Genomic DNA, 19577 nt, shown 5'->3' with positions numbered 1-19577 from the left:
CTGGAATACATATTTGAAATTTGTGCTGAACACTGTGATAAATGATTCTGATTCAATTGAATCCTATTAACATAAAATGTCTAATATTATTGTTACGATATTTTCTCGATATTATAGACTCATTTAAAATATAGGACATTCAGAATATTAAGACATTGTTCAATATTTTTTACTAATAAGCTCTATAAAATGAATATAAACTTTAGGTATGGCATTATAATACGAATAAATTTTATAGAGAAAGTTGGAAGAATGGTAATTTTCATTAATTTTTGCAATTAAAAGTGGTTAGGTTTATCATTTTAGCATTGATTCATGATATTTTTCATAAAAATTTGTATTATATTAAACCAAAACTAAAAAAATTATGTTAAAAAATTCTAATATAATAAAATAATAGTTGCATTACACGTTAGAACTCTTTTGATATTTGATTTATGGTACCTTTATCGCTGCTTAAATAATAATTATGAAACATTTCTTGTTCCATATTCTTATAGCTTATTCTGTTCATAGAATTATTTTAAAATGGATGCTCATTCTTTATTTTGTGGTACAGTGTTTCTTCTTTTAATAGAATTATCTCGAAATGTTTTTGCTCTATTTCATGGTATAATGTTTCTCTTCCTTTTTGTAGAAATATCTCAAAATAGATTTTTATCTTCTATTTCATAGAATTATTTCAAAATGGATAATTATCATATATTTCATAGAATTATTTCAAAATGGATAATTATCATATATTTCATAGAATTATTTCAAAATAGATAATTATCATATATTTCATAGAATTATTTCAAAATAGATAATTATCATATATTTCATAGAATTATTTCAAAATAGATAGTTATCATATATTTCATAGAAATATTTCAAAATAGACAGCCATCAGATATTTTATAGAATAATCCTACGATAGATGTTTATAATCATAAACAAATTCTGAAACGCCAGAAGTTTGATTGTTTATAGACAGATACTAAGGGTATTAATTTAAAACAAAAATTAAATACGAAATAATAAATGAAATTTTTTAGAATATAAAATAATATTATAAAATATATTATAAAAGTTGAAACATAATTTTTCAACTTTTTAGAATATTTTTTTTCAACTTTTATTTTGAACTTCAGTTTTTATGAAGCTCAGCCTTAGCTTTGATCTTTATATCAACGAAAAAGTAGTTTTAATTCACATATCGTCTAACTGATGGGGTGGGATATTGGAGTAAGAAATGCTATCTTTCTAATCTCTCCATGGATAATCCATTAAAAATCTATCATCGTGTTGCTTTAAACCAGAGGGTAAATAGAAGTAACAATCTAATAGTTAATTATTTCATCTGTTTCTATTAATGACGATTGTTACAACAAAAATATATACAAGATAGCAAAGAAATATTCCCATATTTTGAAATATATAATTAAAATTATTGAATAGAATAAAAGCAGTTTCTAATATATATTTCATTTCGAAATAAATAAACATGAAATATGTCCGATGTAATATTTTGTATTCGGATAAGTTCCGTGTGAAAAATCATACAATATCAGAGGGTTATAATGCTCATTAACAAAAGATTATTTTCTATAAGTTTCATATTGTAGATATTCATTTTGATATGTACATTATTTTATCACTCATGTATCAAAGCCATTTCTTGTAATTTATTTCCGTTCTTTCATTTTAATTACTAACCTTTCAAGAGAGTTAAAATTTCTCCTATTGGCTACTTTTGTAGGGATTTTTTTACCCATGGCTTTCACATTCTGTATAAGAAACTTGATTTTATTTTATTAGTATTATCGGCGAATGCATCCATACTGAGAAGTTTATTTTATGGCAATTCTGTATTTGGATATGTTTTAGTTATATTGATTTTAAGTAGATTCCTATAGGAAGACTACCTATTGCAATGGTTCTCATGACAAGACTTTGGAAAGATGTCCTCAGTTCTTTACCGATAATGGTCCCTAAAACCCAAAACCACTCTTCGTTTAAAAGTTTATATAATATGCGTATAACTCTTTGCCCGTATTATCTTGTGAGGATAACTAGAGTAATTTTGTTAGGATTTTAACTGGCTTGGAATATGTTGTTAGGAATGTAAAAATCTAGGACGAGTTCGTAAATGGGCCATCTAGCTCAAAGTGGGTGAGAAAGGTGGAGGGTTGAAACTTTCATTTCGCTGTGACTTTTTTAATATTGAAGATATAAAAATAAATCCAATCAGCCAAATTAGCGCCTCATTAAAACGAAAAACTTTTGCATTTAAAGTGTTTCGATAACTGAAATATCTTAGAAGTTAGTCAGAGGCTGAAAAGTGATTTTCAATATACGAATCTGTTTCCTAATTTTGACAATTTCTAATATCAACAATTTACGTTGTTATATAGTAACTTAGATGTAAAGGAATCTACTTTTGCCTTTTAGCTTACTGAGAGTAATTTTTTTAAAAATTGTTTCAAGGCAGATAGGCTACCTTATTTCATATTTTACTGATTCGTCCAAAGGAGATTGCTGAAAATTAAGTACAAAAGACAATTTGTAATTTATGCTTTTTGAAGCACAAGGACATATATTTTAGGGTATATTTTCCAGTTTTTTACGATTTTATATCTTAAAATTTTCATCAAGCAATATTCTTACTTTGTTTTATTTATGACATACGATATTTATTCTACGTTCTATGCATTTCCGTATTTTTGTTGGAAAAAAAAGAAAAATCAAAAGTCATATATTTTCCTGAGACTATCTTTTCGATAAAACGTAGTCATCAATTTCCTTTCCGGTCTTATTTTATGTTCTATCTTTGCGTATTCGCTATATACATGACCGCATTCGCATTTCATATTTTGCATCAAAATGTATCTGTTGTTCTTCTATGTATATGATGAACAATATCTTAGAATGATATCCTGATATTGCATATTTGCGTATTGCATATTACAGTAAGATTACTTTTATCGATTGTGATAGTAAAGAGAGTAAGCGGAAAAAGAATTCCAAGCCCAAGTAGATTATTCTCAATATTATAAATATGGATTAGAATTTACATTTTGTAAAACACATTTCATATTCCTTCATTTAATTTTTACATTTGAAAAGCAAAATGTCATAACTTTTCAATCATTATCATTTTCTCTTATTTCGTATAGAACCCAGGAGTGAAAATGTGTAGAACAATTCATTGAGTTCTTTTTAAAATGTGATAGCAATAAGAATTTCTAAAGCATATTCCAAATTTATGTTCATATTTGTTCAAATTCAAAACACAATAAGGTTCCACATATTCTGCTTGATTGGCTATACAAACGTCTGATGAAAAATAATCAAACTGAAGCTCTATAAATGTTTATATCCTCTTTTAACCATTCTTTTAAAAATGCCATTCTTAAACACCACTCTTTCCATTATGAATATTTAATGATTCCTTTATAGCAACAGTGTTTTATAAATTTCTATTGTTTATTGTGAAATAAGTTTTATAATTATTGCCGTGGGAAAGATATTTATATAAAAATAGCTCAACATTTTAAACAAATTTTATAATGGTTTTATCTCAACGATACATATTATGTACACGATGCAGCATGAAAATTTAATGAATGGTTTTTGTAAAGTTTAAAATAAACAGAATCTTAACTTAAAACGTAAGCTTGATTTTTTTTTTATTAAAAAAAATATTATGGTCTGTTTTACTATTTGTTGATATATAAACATAAAAATATCTTTAGTTAGTTAAGTTAGATCCAAGGATAAAAAAATAATAAGAGGCATATGTAATATGAAATTTATAATTGCTTGGCAACAGTTTACAAATTCATCGAAAATTGAATCACACCTTAGTTTATTACTAAAATAACCTTTCACCAATCACTTTTTACCATCAATTGGTTTTACCTAACTACATTTTATTACTTCCCGTAAAAAATTAAACCTTTCTTACCTCTCTAACTGTTAAAGGGGTCCCTTCTTCCATTAAATTATTTTAAATAGATATTAGAAGAAATTTCTTTTGGAGTTATTTGAACACCATGTCTTAGCCTTTGGCTTAAAAATCATTTTTTTCCCTTCTTATTCACAGTATATATTTTTTCACTTGCGTAGAATATGAAAAGAAAAAAAAAATGAGGACATCGTTGCCAAAGTATTAAACATGACCCAATACCCATGTTTCACTTCACAAAGTAATTTTCAGCATCAACTTGTGATAAACACTTGTGTTATTCCTGCGTTACCTGTATACTTGAGTACATCTATACTATACTGTCCATCCTCACATTCCAAACTACATTATATTAGCACACAATTCGTTAGCTCTAGGTTGTTGTTGTTTCTTATGGCACTTGTCATAGACAAACCCGCTGACGAGCCGCAATTTTAAGCCGAGTGAGCGTCCTTGTTTCAGTAGCGCCATCTATGGCTAAAAGTACGTCTTAGCTATTCATGCGTCACCTTCACTTACACAACCCCTTCTTACAGGGGAGAACATTCACACACCTCACAGATAGAACACAGATGAACATCATGCCCAAACCGGGACTCGAACCCGGGACGCACAGATCACGGGGAAGACTTGCTATCCCTATGCCAGGAAGCCGACGGTAGCTCTAGGTAAAACGTGCAAGCTTGTAGAATGCCCACGGACAGACCCATGCTCTCCTTTATTATTATTTTCTCGTATACGTTGTACAGAGAAAGTATAGTAATAGTCAGAAAATTCGAATTCGACACTTTGACGAATCTCCATGTTATAGATCTCCCTGTGTACCCAAAATACATTTTTGGCAAATGTTCGCTTGTCTGTCTGTGACAAAGATGAAAACAGCTTGAGCTAGATGGCGAAATTTGGTATACGGTTTTTAAGCCAAATTTGCCGATTTCTATCAAATTTTGAATAAATTCTGTTGAGAGAAGGTTCGTTTGCCCAGTTGTTCGAATATAAGTTAACACGAGAACGACAAAACAAAGAAAGCTAGATAGACAAAACTGAATACACAGATTTAGAATGTGTAGTATAGATACCTGACCAATTTTGAGTCAAATCCAACAACTGATTGGCTGTCTGTCGGTCTGTAATTTCAAAAACGTGTAAATGTGATAATTAACAAAACTCAATGACTTAAATATATCACATTTGTTATGAGATATTGCATCTACAAGTGCAATTTTATGTTTAATTCTTATTTTAATCGCTTGAGAAAAAGGAGTCTGTAACTCAAATTCGATTTTCAGATACTATTAACAGTCGCCAAATTACTCGCCAAGGATGACAGGATAGCTTTAGTAAAAATTCTAAATTCGAGCAAAATTTTAATATTCCGTAACTAATGTACGCCCAATGCCATGTAAAGTGTTCTTTAGTGTGACAAGTTTATTCGAGAGTTTGGGGAAACTGCATCTGTTGGTTAGCAAATACAATTAAGCTGGATATATTCTAAAGTCTTCTATACATTGCACGAGTTCATTTGTTTTAATCAAACGCTGACATAAAGGTGATTATTCTTCGTTATGGATCATGCAGAAAAATATTTTTTTTTCCCATTTCTATCTAAACAAGCAACATAAATACTGTTACTAAGTCAGGAAAACTTTAAATATAAAATAAAAAAATAATTAAAAAAAAGAAATTAAAGCATTTTTATATGATGTATCTGTTTATCGGAGGGGAAGTAAATAAAAGGGAGCAGGGGTTGTTGCATCTTCTGCGCACTCTATTCCATAAACACAAATCATCAGGTTGTGATTCTTTTGGGATGCTATGAAATTGTGAAAACTTCGTTCACTCGTCATATATTTCTGAATTTTTGCTAATAATAATGAAAAAAAAAATATTTGGGAGACCGGGATTGGCTCAGCAGATTTTTTTTTGGTAATATCTTTTTACGAATTACATGTGAATATTTTTCAATCTTACCTCATATCGCATCCATCAGCGCCCTCTCACAAAATCTTGAGGTACCAGTCGGTTACTATCCAATGGCAACAATGCAAGTACCTCAAAAATTTACGAGATGGCGCTATATGACATTGTAAGCTGAAAGCAGATAGGAAAACGCTCCGAGAGTTTATTAAAAATGATTTTATTTTTGAAAAATCAAGTTGTTTTTTTTCTTTAGAAAAGACCCCTATATATATAAACTTAAAAAAGGAAAAGTTTATCTAAATACAAAATTTGATCCAAATCGTTAGAGCCGTTTCCGAGATACGCGAAATAAATATATAGATATTCAAGATTTGCTCGTTTACAATTATAAGATTAGAAATACAAGTCCGCTGCCATAGACAAGCTCGCTGCCATAGACAGTAATTTTAAGCCAAGTATGTGCAGCAGCTTATGAGGATAAGACCCCTGAGCACCCGACGGTAGAATTTTGACCTCCAGCTTATATGAAAATGAACTCACACACTCGCTTGCACAATCTTTTTTTACGGGGGGAGGGGGGCTCTTACACACACCTCACAGATAGAACACAGGGTATGCCCGATCCAGAAATCCCGATCCAACTATGCCCGATCCAGAAATCGAACTCGAGATGCTCAGATCACGGCGAAGACGCGTCCCTAGACCAGGACGTTGGCATAAATACAAATATTATATATTAAGAGTAAACTTGAATTATTTTAATTTGTATACGCTATCAGTTTTTCATCAATTACTAAGAACTAAATCATCAATTTCTAAAATAAAAATTGTTTGGTACCAGAGAGATACATTTGTAAATGTTAGAAAACAAAAATATATAATTCTGAGATGTTTGAAAATCAAAACTAAATCTCACGCCCCTCCTCTGTTTTGATATGACGTTTTTCATCACAATTAATCGACATAATGCTAATAGCATTGGAATAATCCACAAAGATGATAACTAATAAGATTAATTTAGACATGTCAATCAAATTTGATGAAAACATCTCATTAAAAAAACAATAACATATTATTTTAAATTGTACATCAGTCATAATGATAGAGCATTTCGAGTTGACTTAGCTTTACAATAATTTTTTTTCGTTTTATCTAACTCCAGATTAATAGCGTTGTTTCAAATTATTCAGCCGTAGCAAGCATCTAAATGATCTAAAATGCGACTTGTTGCCAAATAACGATTAGTAAATTCTCCCCTAAATAGCATTTATAAATATGGATTCCGATGCGAGTATTTTATAAATATAGATGAAGAAACAAAGTTCCAAATCGGATTAGGTTAAAATGCAGTCCAATAGGTTATTTTATCATTCTGCGATGAATAGCATATCATTTTTACTGCACCTTTTAGTAATAAATGTAGTAATAAAATAGTAGATTTAAAATGAAAAATTGTATTAGTTAATCTGTAAATAAATATATTATAGAATTTTGCTCACTTGAAAATGTTAAAATTCCATGAGTCCGCAATGGTTTTCATGAATTATATTAACTGATGAAAAAAAACTAGAAAATGAATTGAAAATCTACTGTAACATTCAGCCAAAAAATAAATTAAAATGTAGTTAATTTCAAGATAAGTACAGCACGTGATTTAGGGAATTATTCATTATAGATGGCGGTGTTGCCTCTTGTATTCTGAAAGCTTTAAATCTAAAACATAACAAAAGGGAAATGTGATCCTCTTATAAACATGTAAGAAAAAGGCTTAGGAATGTTGCCGTTTAAAGTTAGAACAATAAGGAATACAAAAAAGAATAAAAAAGATCTAAATTATGAGTTAAGTAAATCATGAGGATACGCATTCGTTATTTATAACTCAATTAGGCATAAGCAGATAACCATTCTTTACATCATTAACATTTTAAGCTAATTTTTAAAGAACTAATTAAATTTTTTTTTCTTTTCTTTTACGAATTCGCAGCAAAAGATATATTCTAATTAAAATTCAGTTCTTCAACAGTTGCAAACTATACCGCGATAAGAACAGAATGTTGCTTTGAATGGTGATTACATATAGATGGAGCTGCTGTTTGTCATGATTTCTTTCACTGTGGCACGCAACAGCGTTAATTACCAAACATGTAACCACAGCAAAAGATTTAATTTATTGCTGTTTTGGTCATTAAAGCGCTATCAGGGAGGATATTAACAAAAGGTAATGATCGTCGCGTTCATATCTCATCGTTCACAATCAGAAGTAAATGCTTTGTAACAAATGAAATATTCAACAGTCTTTTTCGTGATTAATGCCATCAGAGCTTTTTAATGTCTTATTGAAAACCGATATGTGATTGTTGGGGGTATGGACCCAAGTATTTTGGGATGGATAAAGGTAATTTTGTGTCTGGCAATTTTAATGAGTTACTAATTATACGATGACTATGACTGCGATTCTATCTTTTTCTGGTGATATCCACAGGCAACATTGTTCCGCACTGATCGAGGTAAAATTGATTCAAACTTGGAACCTATTAAGCAAAAATCAGTCACTGACATCTCTTCAAAAGTCAATTTATCTAAAAGATAACCTTTATTTGTTGAAATGAAGCATTCATTTCTCGCATATGAAATATGTACAGAGAACATATCATAATTGTCCACGAATTTGACCACAATATTTCAATGAATCTCAACATTTTAGACATTCATCTCATTACTTTTGAAAGTGTGGATTTGTCGGTATGAGATGATTCCAAAATGCACAGATCTACAACCCTATTAACACAAATATTCAACACATTTATTCTTATTATTTAATCCTTAACTGGGGATGTGCGGTCTGTGAGACCGCTAGCGATGGATTTTCTATCACCCCTATTCTATGTTTTGCTCAAATGAATGGATTGACCCTGTAGCTTCCTGTTTTGAGACCTTCCATACACGTGCACTTTTTCAGCCGATTTCAGCAGCTGCTTTTTTAAAATAATTCAGCTGTTTCTTCGAGCGCGGCTTCTAAGACCGCATCTCCCTGTTAGTCTCCCAGTGATAAACAAGACTTAGCAGATGGCGCTAAAATTTGGGGCCTGAAATATCATTCATTTTACAGATCCTTTTATGAAGCAGTGCTCCAAACACTTTTAAATGAAGCAGAAAGTGATTTTAGTGATAAGGATAATTGTACAGAAGAGTTTTTCGATGAAAGTTCGCATTGAACTGATTTTCATATGTATGTTCAAACATAATCAATTTTTCTAGTGATGATGTATTTTGAAAAATTTATAAAATATATTAATATACCAATAGATATATATATATATATACAGAATTTATGGGTTGATTTTTATACTAGTTCGTAACCTGTATGTTTAAAATGTCCTAGAAAACCGTGCTATGAAAGTCACACAAGCCGATAAAATAAGGGCCAATTTTACCCATTGTCATTTTTTTAATTTTTCATATAATTGTAGAATTTTGCATTATACTTTCTTCCATATACCTTCATTAACTGTAAAAATAAATATGATTTAAAAAGTAAAAAGTAATATGCTTTTTTAAGAATATTATTTATTATAAAGTTTGTGTTCACGGAAAGTGGTTTTTTAACTCCTATTACGAGGGAAAACAAAACTATAAACCTCTTTTTTTATCGTGATTAAAATCTTTTATCTCTAACTTTGCTTATTAGGAAGTCATAGCCATTTTTTAAATTGGAAAATTGCCCCGCTTTTTAAATAATTTAAGATTTTATTCTAAACATATATGTGCCTTCTTTTTGTGTACAGCCGATCACCCCGCCGCCACTGTATCGACAACATGTATGTGGCCAACGTCAACACAGAAATTGACTATTTTATGTATTCTGGGAGACCAGGAAAGGCCCTAATGAGTAATTAATTCGAAAGTTAAATTTCCTTTTTTATAATAGGGCCCACGATGATCGGTTTGTAAGGTCTCGGACAAAGGACTCAACATTTTAAACTCAATTTTATCGAAGAGCCGTTATATAAATGGTTATGGTGCTTGTGAGACACCAAATATTCTCCCGTTTGTAGGTGCTGAAGTTTGGAGATAAGGGAGCCGTCTCATGTACCGTCTTTGTCATCAGATTGAGGTTTAAAATTAAAATGCATACCCATAGAGTTCAAGTCTTGTTTCAAAACGATATGTTAGTACAACAAAACAAAACTCCAATTTTATTGCGACCAAAACATTTTGTCATGTCGCTTTTAAAAAGGAAGTTTTAGCATTTTTTACTCCAAGAAATTTTTTTTAACTATTCAGTATTTTCCCCATTAAGTTAATAAAGCTATTTCTGAAAATTAAAAGGAAGAAATAATAAGAAATTTCAACTGTATAAATATAACTATGATATTTCCATACTATAATGCATCAAAAGATAAAAGAAACATTTAATTCTCAATAAATATACTCTGTTAATTCTAAAAATATTTATTTGCCTATACCAGTTTTGCTCCTTAATGCTTAATTCATTTTTAATAATCTTAATTAAAGCAGTAAAAACTATTAAGAAATTAATCTTATATAAAATGCTTTCAAACTGAATATTAATATTATGAAGTAATTTAAATATAGTCGCTTTAGATGAATTTCATGTTTTAATGTTTAAAAAAATAAATAAAATGCCTAAATGCAATATATAAAATGTTTAAAAATAAATATATAGGAAGTTAAAGATTAATAATGACGTATTCTTTAACTTTAAAAACTGATAACACCTTTATTCAATAATACTTTCACAAGCATTTTCGATGTTATCAGAAAAGTGAAGAAAAGCACCTGAGAAAATATTTGTATAAATTTGCATGTATTATGTATAGATTAAACAAGCTGAATGTATTTTAAAATATTTTTATTTTTGGAACTGTTGAGAACTTATAATTTCTCTGAAAAATATACTCATAACAGAAGAGATTAAATTTCAATAATATATTCTAACCAGTTTATTAAATGACTGCATATATTTAAAGAAATTGAGCCGAATGAAAGCATTTTAACTAGGTTTATTAAATGCGATGCATTGTTATGCAAAGTATTCCTAATGCACTTTGTGTAACATTTTTTTTTTTTCTGAAGTGACATTTGCATTTTAACAGAATATGATATTTACCTGACTAAATGCTTTTTAAAATATTAATGTTGTTCAAAAAGTATATCGGAATTGAAATTATACTACATGCTTGAATTGAATGGAAGAATATTAAATTATTCCGTTTAGTATTTCATTAAAATGTAATTTTTTTTTTCGGTTTTGTTGAATAGTAGGCTTTAATATTTATAAAGGCTGGTTTTTCCTGAAAAGGGTACAGTTTTATTATAACAGTTTCGGCAACTGAAAGTTATTATGAATTTTTATTATTTTTATTCTTTCAATAATAAGTATCTGTATGCACTTTATTATACAACGATTTTCTAATAGCTTTAAAAATTATATGTGTCATAAAGCTTAAGCGAAAGATCAGTTTAATGCAGGGAAAGAATTTAAGAAATGTTTACTTGAGAAAATTAAATACCCCTTTATTTTATTTGTTTATTGTTTATTGAATCAAACTTTTTTTAATGAAAATCTTTGCCTCCAGTGGTAACTCACCATTTCAAATAATAATAATAATGCTGCAATAATATTTTGACAAAAAGTACTGTAAAAATTAATTTCAAAAAATTACTTTCCCTCTAAGTAGAACGAAAGTTTTTGTTCCAATTGTATGAAAAATCTTTATTATAAAGCAAGTATTTATTCGTAAATAAAGAGATACTTTATTTTTTTTTAAATAAAATATTTATAAAATCCTTTTTTAAATGCAATTTCAGTCTTTTACTTTCTCTGTTTTGGCACAGATTAAAAATTATTTCTCTTAGAGGGAAAATCTTTGAAAACGGATTCTTAAAAATTCAAATTCAATAATTTATTTGCATAGTGAAAATTCTTATAAAAATATTGTATATTTATGGAAAACTTAGTTCAAAGATATTAAAAGTTTTTGCAAACCTAATATTTATCACATGTTTTCTATTGTATTCAACGTCCAGTAAACGGACGTAGTACAACAAACCATTGATTTCAACAAAGCATTTCATAATGAACTGATAAATAGCCTGTTTCGGACATTTTAGAGAATGATTAATCTGTTAAGTTCCAGAATTCATTAATTACTTACACGGACATCGGCCTTGTCAATAATTCCTTCGGTTTCTATCAATACTTTGAGTAGCATAATGCAGAAGTGGTATATGACATGCCACTAGCAGCAAGCGAGCTGATATTTATTATCCTCAAATTATCTATAGGCATTAACAGCTTTAATCTTCGATTTTTTAATATTTTCTTTGTTGTTTTTTATTTCAGCGAATCGCACGATATCCAGTAAAATATATTTTATACCAATTTACAGTTGCTTTAAAAATCATTTAGGACATGCATTAAGAATTTTCTTCTATAGATATACAAGGTGAGTTCAAATGAAAAGGTTAGAAACGATTCTGTGGATATAAATGAAGTTTATTCAAAGTATACACCGTAGGTCTGAGCACAACGATCCCATTGATTAACGAGCTGAAGGATTCCTTGCTCCCAGAATTCCTGTGGCCGTGACGAGACCCAGTCCTTCACAGTGTCCTTGAGTCCGTCACAGCCGTCCGAGTTGAAGCGCTTTCCTTTCAGATAATTTTTAGAGGACTAAACACATAAAAATCACAGGATGACATGTCCGGGCTGTAGGGCAGATGGTCGAGCTGCTCCCACTTGAACTTGGCCAGTGCCGCGTGTGTGACCCTGGAGACGTGTGGACGTGCGTTATCATGGAGCAGAACCACACTCTCCATGAGTAGCCCCGGTCTTTTGTTCTTCAGGAACCTGCGTAGTCTTCCGAGTGTCTCATTGGAGTTAATGGCTCTGAAAACAAACATCTAAAAGAGAAATGCTTCAACTTGGACGGTGAACTCAAGGACGCTGTGAAGGACTGGGTCTAGTCGCGGTTACAAGAATTCTGGGAACAAAGAATCCTTCAGCTCGTTAATTAATGGGATCGTTGTGCCCAGGCCGTTGTGCACCGAAAATGTTTCGTTACTCAAAACCCTTCGTAGCTTTTTGCCGTTTCGTGCCTTTTCATTTGAACACTCCTTGTAGTTGCACAGATAGCTCAAAACTTTATTAATAACAAAGCGTTGCAAATGATAATATAGTAAAATAAATGGTAATTTGTCTAGCTGTTATTCAGTAAATAGAATGCAATTTTATAAATCTGTGAAAATATGAAATGTTTCATTTTGTATCGAAATAAAAGTTTGCAGTCAAGAATTAATTTCCATTGTTATTATTCTAAGTCGAAAAAGGTTTCATTAATGATTGAACAAATCTTAAGTGATCTTGATTAAATTATTCTTCAATTTTGGCGTATATTTCATATCATTCATGGCAAAAATTTATAATGTTAGTATAGATGCTAACATTTTTCACTTATATTCAAAATCAAACAATACTTAGAAATAGTTTGATAGATTCAATGTAAGTAAATAAAGAGAATAATTAAATTTTAAAGAGATTTTTTGTAATGAAAGCTTCTAAGCTAGTTAACAGCTACGCTACCCGAGCAATTGCTTTTGTATCGTGGTCATGTTACTGGGCTGCAAACCACAAGGTCCCAGGTTCTATCATCGCACATCACAATCCACCACATTGGTGACCTCGGACGATGAACCATCGTACAGCTGTTGTGGCGCCCTCTACCCACAGCAAACAAAAGTCGTCAGATTCACTTGACGCAGCAAACCAAAGTCATCAAACTCACTTGACACAGCTACAGCATCAGCAACCACTCACCTACACACGCTCGCCATAACGCTTGGTGCTACTCAAATGGGTACAGGTGCATAAGAATCAACTGCTCAACAGCCATATCGTTCTTCTCACCTCCGACTCACTGGAAGGAGAGTCTGTGGCGAAAGCTTATAAGCTAGTTAACAGCTACGCTAACCGAGCGATTGCTTTTATATCGTGGTCATATTAGTGGGCTGTGAACACAAGGTCCCAGGTTCTATCCTCGCTCATCCCAAACAGCCACAGTTTGTTCTTCTGAGGCAACAACATAATTTGCGTTTTCCTTAGTTTTTATCTATTATATGTATTCAGAAATAGTTTTCTAGCAACGGTACCAGAAACATTAAATGAATAGAGGCCTAATTATCAAATATTATGCCAAATGAATGCATAAAGATATCTGAAGAATATTTCATCCACAAACATTTGTTGTTTTCCACTGTCTTCACTTACTAAATTATTTCCTCACCATGTTATTGCCCCATTCATCTGTCATGTCCGGAGGTAAAGAATCTTGCGTTCAAACACTCCGTGACACTCCCCTCAAATCGGCATATTCACTAGTATCCAAGCGAATATGGGAATTCCTCATGTATCGTCAAATGTACATTATTTCTAAATAACGTCATAACTGACTTATCGTTCCTGTGTTTTGTCGTGAATCAAAGAATCAAATTATTTTCCATTCGATTTTTATAACTACATCTTCATCTACTATATCATGATGATAAGTGAACACATAAATAAGATAAACCAAATAAATTTTATACATAGTTATTTTTTTTTTGTTCTACTGTAAATATTTTGGTATTTAAATAAAATCCCTGTAATATACCCACCAAACCGTTCAGTGACCAGAAGAGTTTACAGATACGGGGGTATGAGACGGTGTTCTGTTCTATGTCTTCGTATATTCACTAGTTCACTGCGTAGTATTTCCAGTCATACAATTTACGAATAATAAGTTTGATGAATAGGCTTCTCGTATGTTGAATACTGACGCCATGGAGAATCATAGCCATGATAGCACACCCTAGTCTACTGGGTTCTTAACTACCAAAAGTTTGCGAATTTTTGTTGGAATATACCATGCACTGTAGCAGTGGAAACTGCCGATAAACCAACGCCTTACCCATTATTATTTTTTTTCTTAATTGTATCCATATATTCTTTAGATCAGCAGGTGACATTTCCTGTTTCATATTCTTAAATGATCAGGGCCTTTTTTATGCTATTTGCTTCTCATATTAACTTGATATTTAAATTATAAATCGCCCTTCATAATTCACCAAGTCACACATTCCTTTCTTTGCAGGTACTTGTGATCTAAACCGTAAGGATGCCAGAGGACCAGTATTCCGAATGGAACCCCCCTCTAGAGTCGAATTCTCCAATAACAGCGGAACAGAGCTCCGCTGCAGTGCCGACGGATACCCGTCACCCAGGCTGACCTGGTTGACTAGAGAAGGCACTCCTGCCAGAGATGTGCCTGGGCTACGCCACACCAGGTCAGATGGCACCCTGGTGTTCTCACCCTTTCCCAGGTCAGAGTACAGGCAGGATGTTCACGATGCTGTGTACCAGTGTTCTGCTTCAAATCCTGTTGGCGTTGTACTGAGTAGAGAAGTTCATGTGAGAGGAGGTATGTTCGTTTTTAGTTATACGGAAATTAAATTAATTCAAATTATTTCTTATACGCGAAAATATTCCTTCTAGTAAAAATAATCATATTTAACGGGATGCTTCATTCAATTCTTTTTAAAAAACTCACATATTTTAACTGAGGTATTATTAAAAACTAGCCGCCTTTGGCAACCAGTTTGTTCGCCAATATTATTGACTTTTTTAGGCTGTTAATTACTAATATGGAATGCATCTCTCAAAATAATATTTTACCTTGCAATTTAATTTGACTAAGCATATAAATTCGGTTAAAATAGCTTACTGCAAATTACAAAGTGTTTATATGAAGAAAACGGAAGTAGAAATCCTACTACTGATTTAATGATTGGTAAAAGCACTGCTTGAATATTTTGATGGAGAATTTGAATCACATCATAGCATTTAAAAACATTGTTCCGAATAGTGTATAAAATTGAATTACAAATATTATTAAAGTAAAATGAAAAATTGTTAGAAAATGACATTTATATAACTAAAATAATTTTTTAATTCTTAAGGTAATGCAAAAAAAAAAAAAAAAAATATTAGATAATTGTTTTAAAAGATATGAATATAAATTTTCGTTTAGACTTAAGTTTAATACATGGGTACAAAAATTGAAACATTGTGGAGCGATTTCTTGCTAAATAAGATCCTGACAGTTTATTGCAACTTTAAAAGCCGCTTATTAGTATTTCTAGTATATATACAAATTTGAAGTCTTTTAGAGAGTTTTTGGACGATTGGCACGATTTTCATATGCTTGGCGAGAAACCTGGCATAAATCTTGCCACTTTTACTTATCATGCAATGATTAAGCCTCTTTTTGCGCATGATTAAACTTTCTGTTTAAAGCCTATTTCTTGATTTCTTTTATATCTTCTTTAATATGACTGAATGTCCTCTTTGGTGACATGACAAACTATCTCCGGAACACTTCTAATAATATTTTGCAGCTCTATTAATGAAAGAAAATTTTATTTTGTGTAACTGTAAAAATGTTCAATTAATGAAGCGGGATAAAAATCATACGATACTTTGTTCATATTTCGTTTAATATAGAACAGTCAATCGACATAAACAATTTGACATTGAATAATTTGAAAAATTTCATTCAAAATTGTATAATTTCATTCATGAATAAATTCATTCATTCACGAATAAATTCATTCATTCACGAATAAATTCATTCATTCATGAATAAAAAAATTCATTCATAAATTCATTCATTCATGAATAAATAAATTCATTCATTCATGAATAAATAAATTCATTCATTCATGAATAAATAAATTCATTCATTCATGAATAAATAAATTCATTCATTAACTCATGAATAAGTGAATAATTTCATTCAATAGTTCATTGAATAATTTGACAATTATTCAATGAACAACTAAAGCAGCAAAAAAATAATCATATTATATATCAAATTTGATTAAGAAGGAAGAGTTATTTACGTATCCTTTCAATGTTTCAGGAATTTAAAATATTTATTAAAGTAAATTGATTTTGTGTTCTAATTCTTTAATATTAAACATATTAATATCATTTTCTTATTAATCTAAAAGATAGATTAAAAATTACTTTACAAGAATTTTTTAAAAAAATTTTTGAAAAATAATTTTTACTGGTGTGATCTAATTTCTCTTCTTAATTTTGAAATGACAAATAATTGATTAATAAGAAAAACCTTCAATTTAATATCACAGGAAAGAAAAATTCTCTCCTTTTGTTAAGAATTCAAAAAGTATTATAAACATGATTAAAATTATTTACTTAGAGCATTTTTATTATCACCTTAGATTTCAATAATTTTGTTTCTATTTCCAGATTTTTAATTAAAAAAAATAACCAAAAATTTAAAAATGAACTAACAAAAACGTGTTTTGAAAATCATTTTATTTATCATAAAAAACAATTCATACCCTTCAACTTAGGTAATTTTAGAAACTGTTCACAGTGATTGTAATAATTAAGATGATAAAATAATTAAGACATAATAAAAAAAAACATACAATATACTAAATTTGATTATGAAGAAGCAAGAGTTACTTATAAAATAACTGTATAAAAGAATTTCATTTTATAAGAGGAATTTAAAATATTCATTAAAGCAAAATTGAATATCTGCTTCAATTTTTTTAATATTAAAAGTAATTAATATCATTTTTTTATTATTGTAAAAGATTAATTTTTAAAAATTATGAAGAATTTTTCTTTTAATTTTCGAAAAATAGTTAAAACTGGAGTTATCTAGTGCCTCTTCTTAATTTCCAACTGTAAAATAACACAATAAAAGATAAATTAGAAAAAATATTAAATTTAATATTTGAAGAAAGGAAAATCATTCCTTTTCTTTAAAATTTAAGAATGCAATATAAACATGATTAAAATTGTTGTTTACTTAGGCATTTCTATTAGCTCCTTAAATTTCAATAATTTTATTCCTATAGCCAGATTTTCGATAAAAATAATTAAACAGCCGTTTACAATTAAACTATTAAAAACGTGTTATGAAAATCATCATTTTGTTTTTATTATATATTTAATCTTCTTGAGATTTCTAGAAAATATGGTTTAAATGAATTCCATGCAAATTACGTAGATTTGAAACCTTTTTTCGTCTTTCTAGAACGTAAAAGAAAACAAACATTTTAATAGATTTTTGAAGAAATTCTTTTATAACGATTTTTATGCAATTATTATTTTAACCAAATTATGTATTCCAAAAGTTTTAACTAGCTTAATCACTTATTTTTTTATTAAGGAAATATTTTTAATTAAAATTTATGAAATAAATCCTTCCCTTTTTATTATCTCTAAACCATCTTTTTAAATTCTAATTACACTATACTCATTAAAATGTCTTGTTGTTGATTTCTGTTTTTTTGTCTTCTTTTGAATTTGAAATAAAGTACTCCTTAAATTGATTGCTTGTGTTAGAGGCCGCAGGTGTTTTGTAGCAAATCATTTAATTAAAAAAAATAAACTTTGAATCTGAAACTATTAAATTTTTATTATTTTCAATGGTTAAAAACGTTTATTTTGTATTTTATATAAAATCTTTCGAAATACCTTTATATAAAACTTAAAATTAAGTAAGGGTTTGTGTTTGGTAATTTTTGTTGATGGAAATAGATAACACATTTTTATAAAATTATTCGAAATATATAGCAAAAAAGAAAATATTATGAAATAATATTAAAAATTTCGAAAAGGAATGGGTTTCTTTCTAATTTAATCTTAAATACAAAGATACGTTAATATTTTCTTTTAAAAGCGTGAATAATAATTGCAATTTTTATGCTCTGAAATTAATCGTTCCATACTTGTAACTTGAATTTAATTATTTTTCATTTCTTGATGTTATTTAAGTTTTGAGATTATAAAAATTTATTCCATTATTCTGATATTTGAAGAAGTTTACTATCAGTGAGTTGATTAATTTAATTATATTTTGTTTTATTCGTGTGATTCCACCTGGTGATGAAACATGAAACAGTGAATTAATAGTTTATTATAATATTCTTAATAATATAGATTAAAGTCTAAAACATTAAAAATAATGAAATTTTAAAAAAAAATCTTTTAAATGTTTATATAAGTATGCTTAAAAAAAGGTTTAACTAAATTTATCATCCGTTGAAAGAGTCTATTTCACGGCTCTTATTAGAGGAAAAATTCTCCACACTCTAATTCCTTGAAAATTGGTTGGAAAAGTTGACAACTAATGCATCTTATCAATAACTTCCGACACGATAGTCTTATCATAAGCCTGCGATCTCATAAAAAGTTTTAAAGTTCGTTTCTTATCATTATTGAGTAATTTCATAACGTGCTGACATTCAGAAAAACATTTCCTAATTATCCAACGAAGCAGGAAGTTGAAGCAAGAAATTATAGACAGGTCTGATAATTATTTCAGATATAAGAGAAAAATTTGTAAAACGCAGAAAATAAATCACACTTGCTTATTTTTACAAGTAAGTGTGCAATAATTGATTATCTTTGCCATTTAATTTCTACTCCTTCAATCTGAACTTTAGTGCCGCGGTGGCTGGTAGAAAGGTCTCGGTTTCGGAACCAGTGGTAAAAACGTTCGAGACTATTCCACCGAAACACCGTCATGTAAACGGATCTGGCGCATGCCCTGTCTGCCAGGATCAAAAGTTCTCCCGCTGGTGTAGTGCGGGAGTTAGGAAAGTA

At 29.6% G+C, this 19577-nt stretch overlaps 1 protein-coding gene across 1 annotated transcript in view; it reads left to right on the top strand.

Annotated features, from left to right (window-relative positions):
- LOC129957562 (cell adhesion molecule Dscam2-like) overlaps positions 1 to 19577 on the top strand; it is a 670734-nt gene that overhangs the window by 146711 nt on the left and 504446 nt on the right. Inside the window, exon 2 of the mRNA XM_056069925.1 lies at positions 15022 to 15348. Within this exon, the coding sequence (XP_055925900.1) occupies positions 15022 to 15348 (327 nt within the window). The remainder of the gene's footprint in view (positions 1 to 15021; positions 15349 to 19577) is intronic.

Source organism: Argiope bruennichi, chromosome 11 (genome assembly GCF_947563725.1).
Source record: "Argiope bruennichi chromosome 11, qqArgBrue1.1, whole genome shotgun sequence".
Classification (NCBI taxonomy): domain Eukaryota; kingdom Metazoa; phylum Arthropoda; class Arachnida; order Araneae; family Araneidae; genus Argiope; species Argiope bruennichi.
This window is presented reverse-complemented; position numbering and strand designations above follow the sequence as displayed.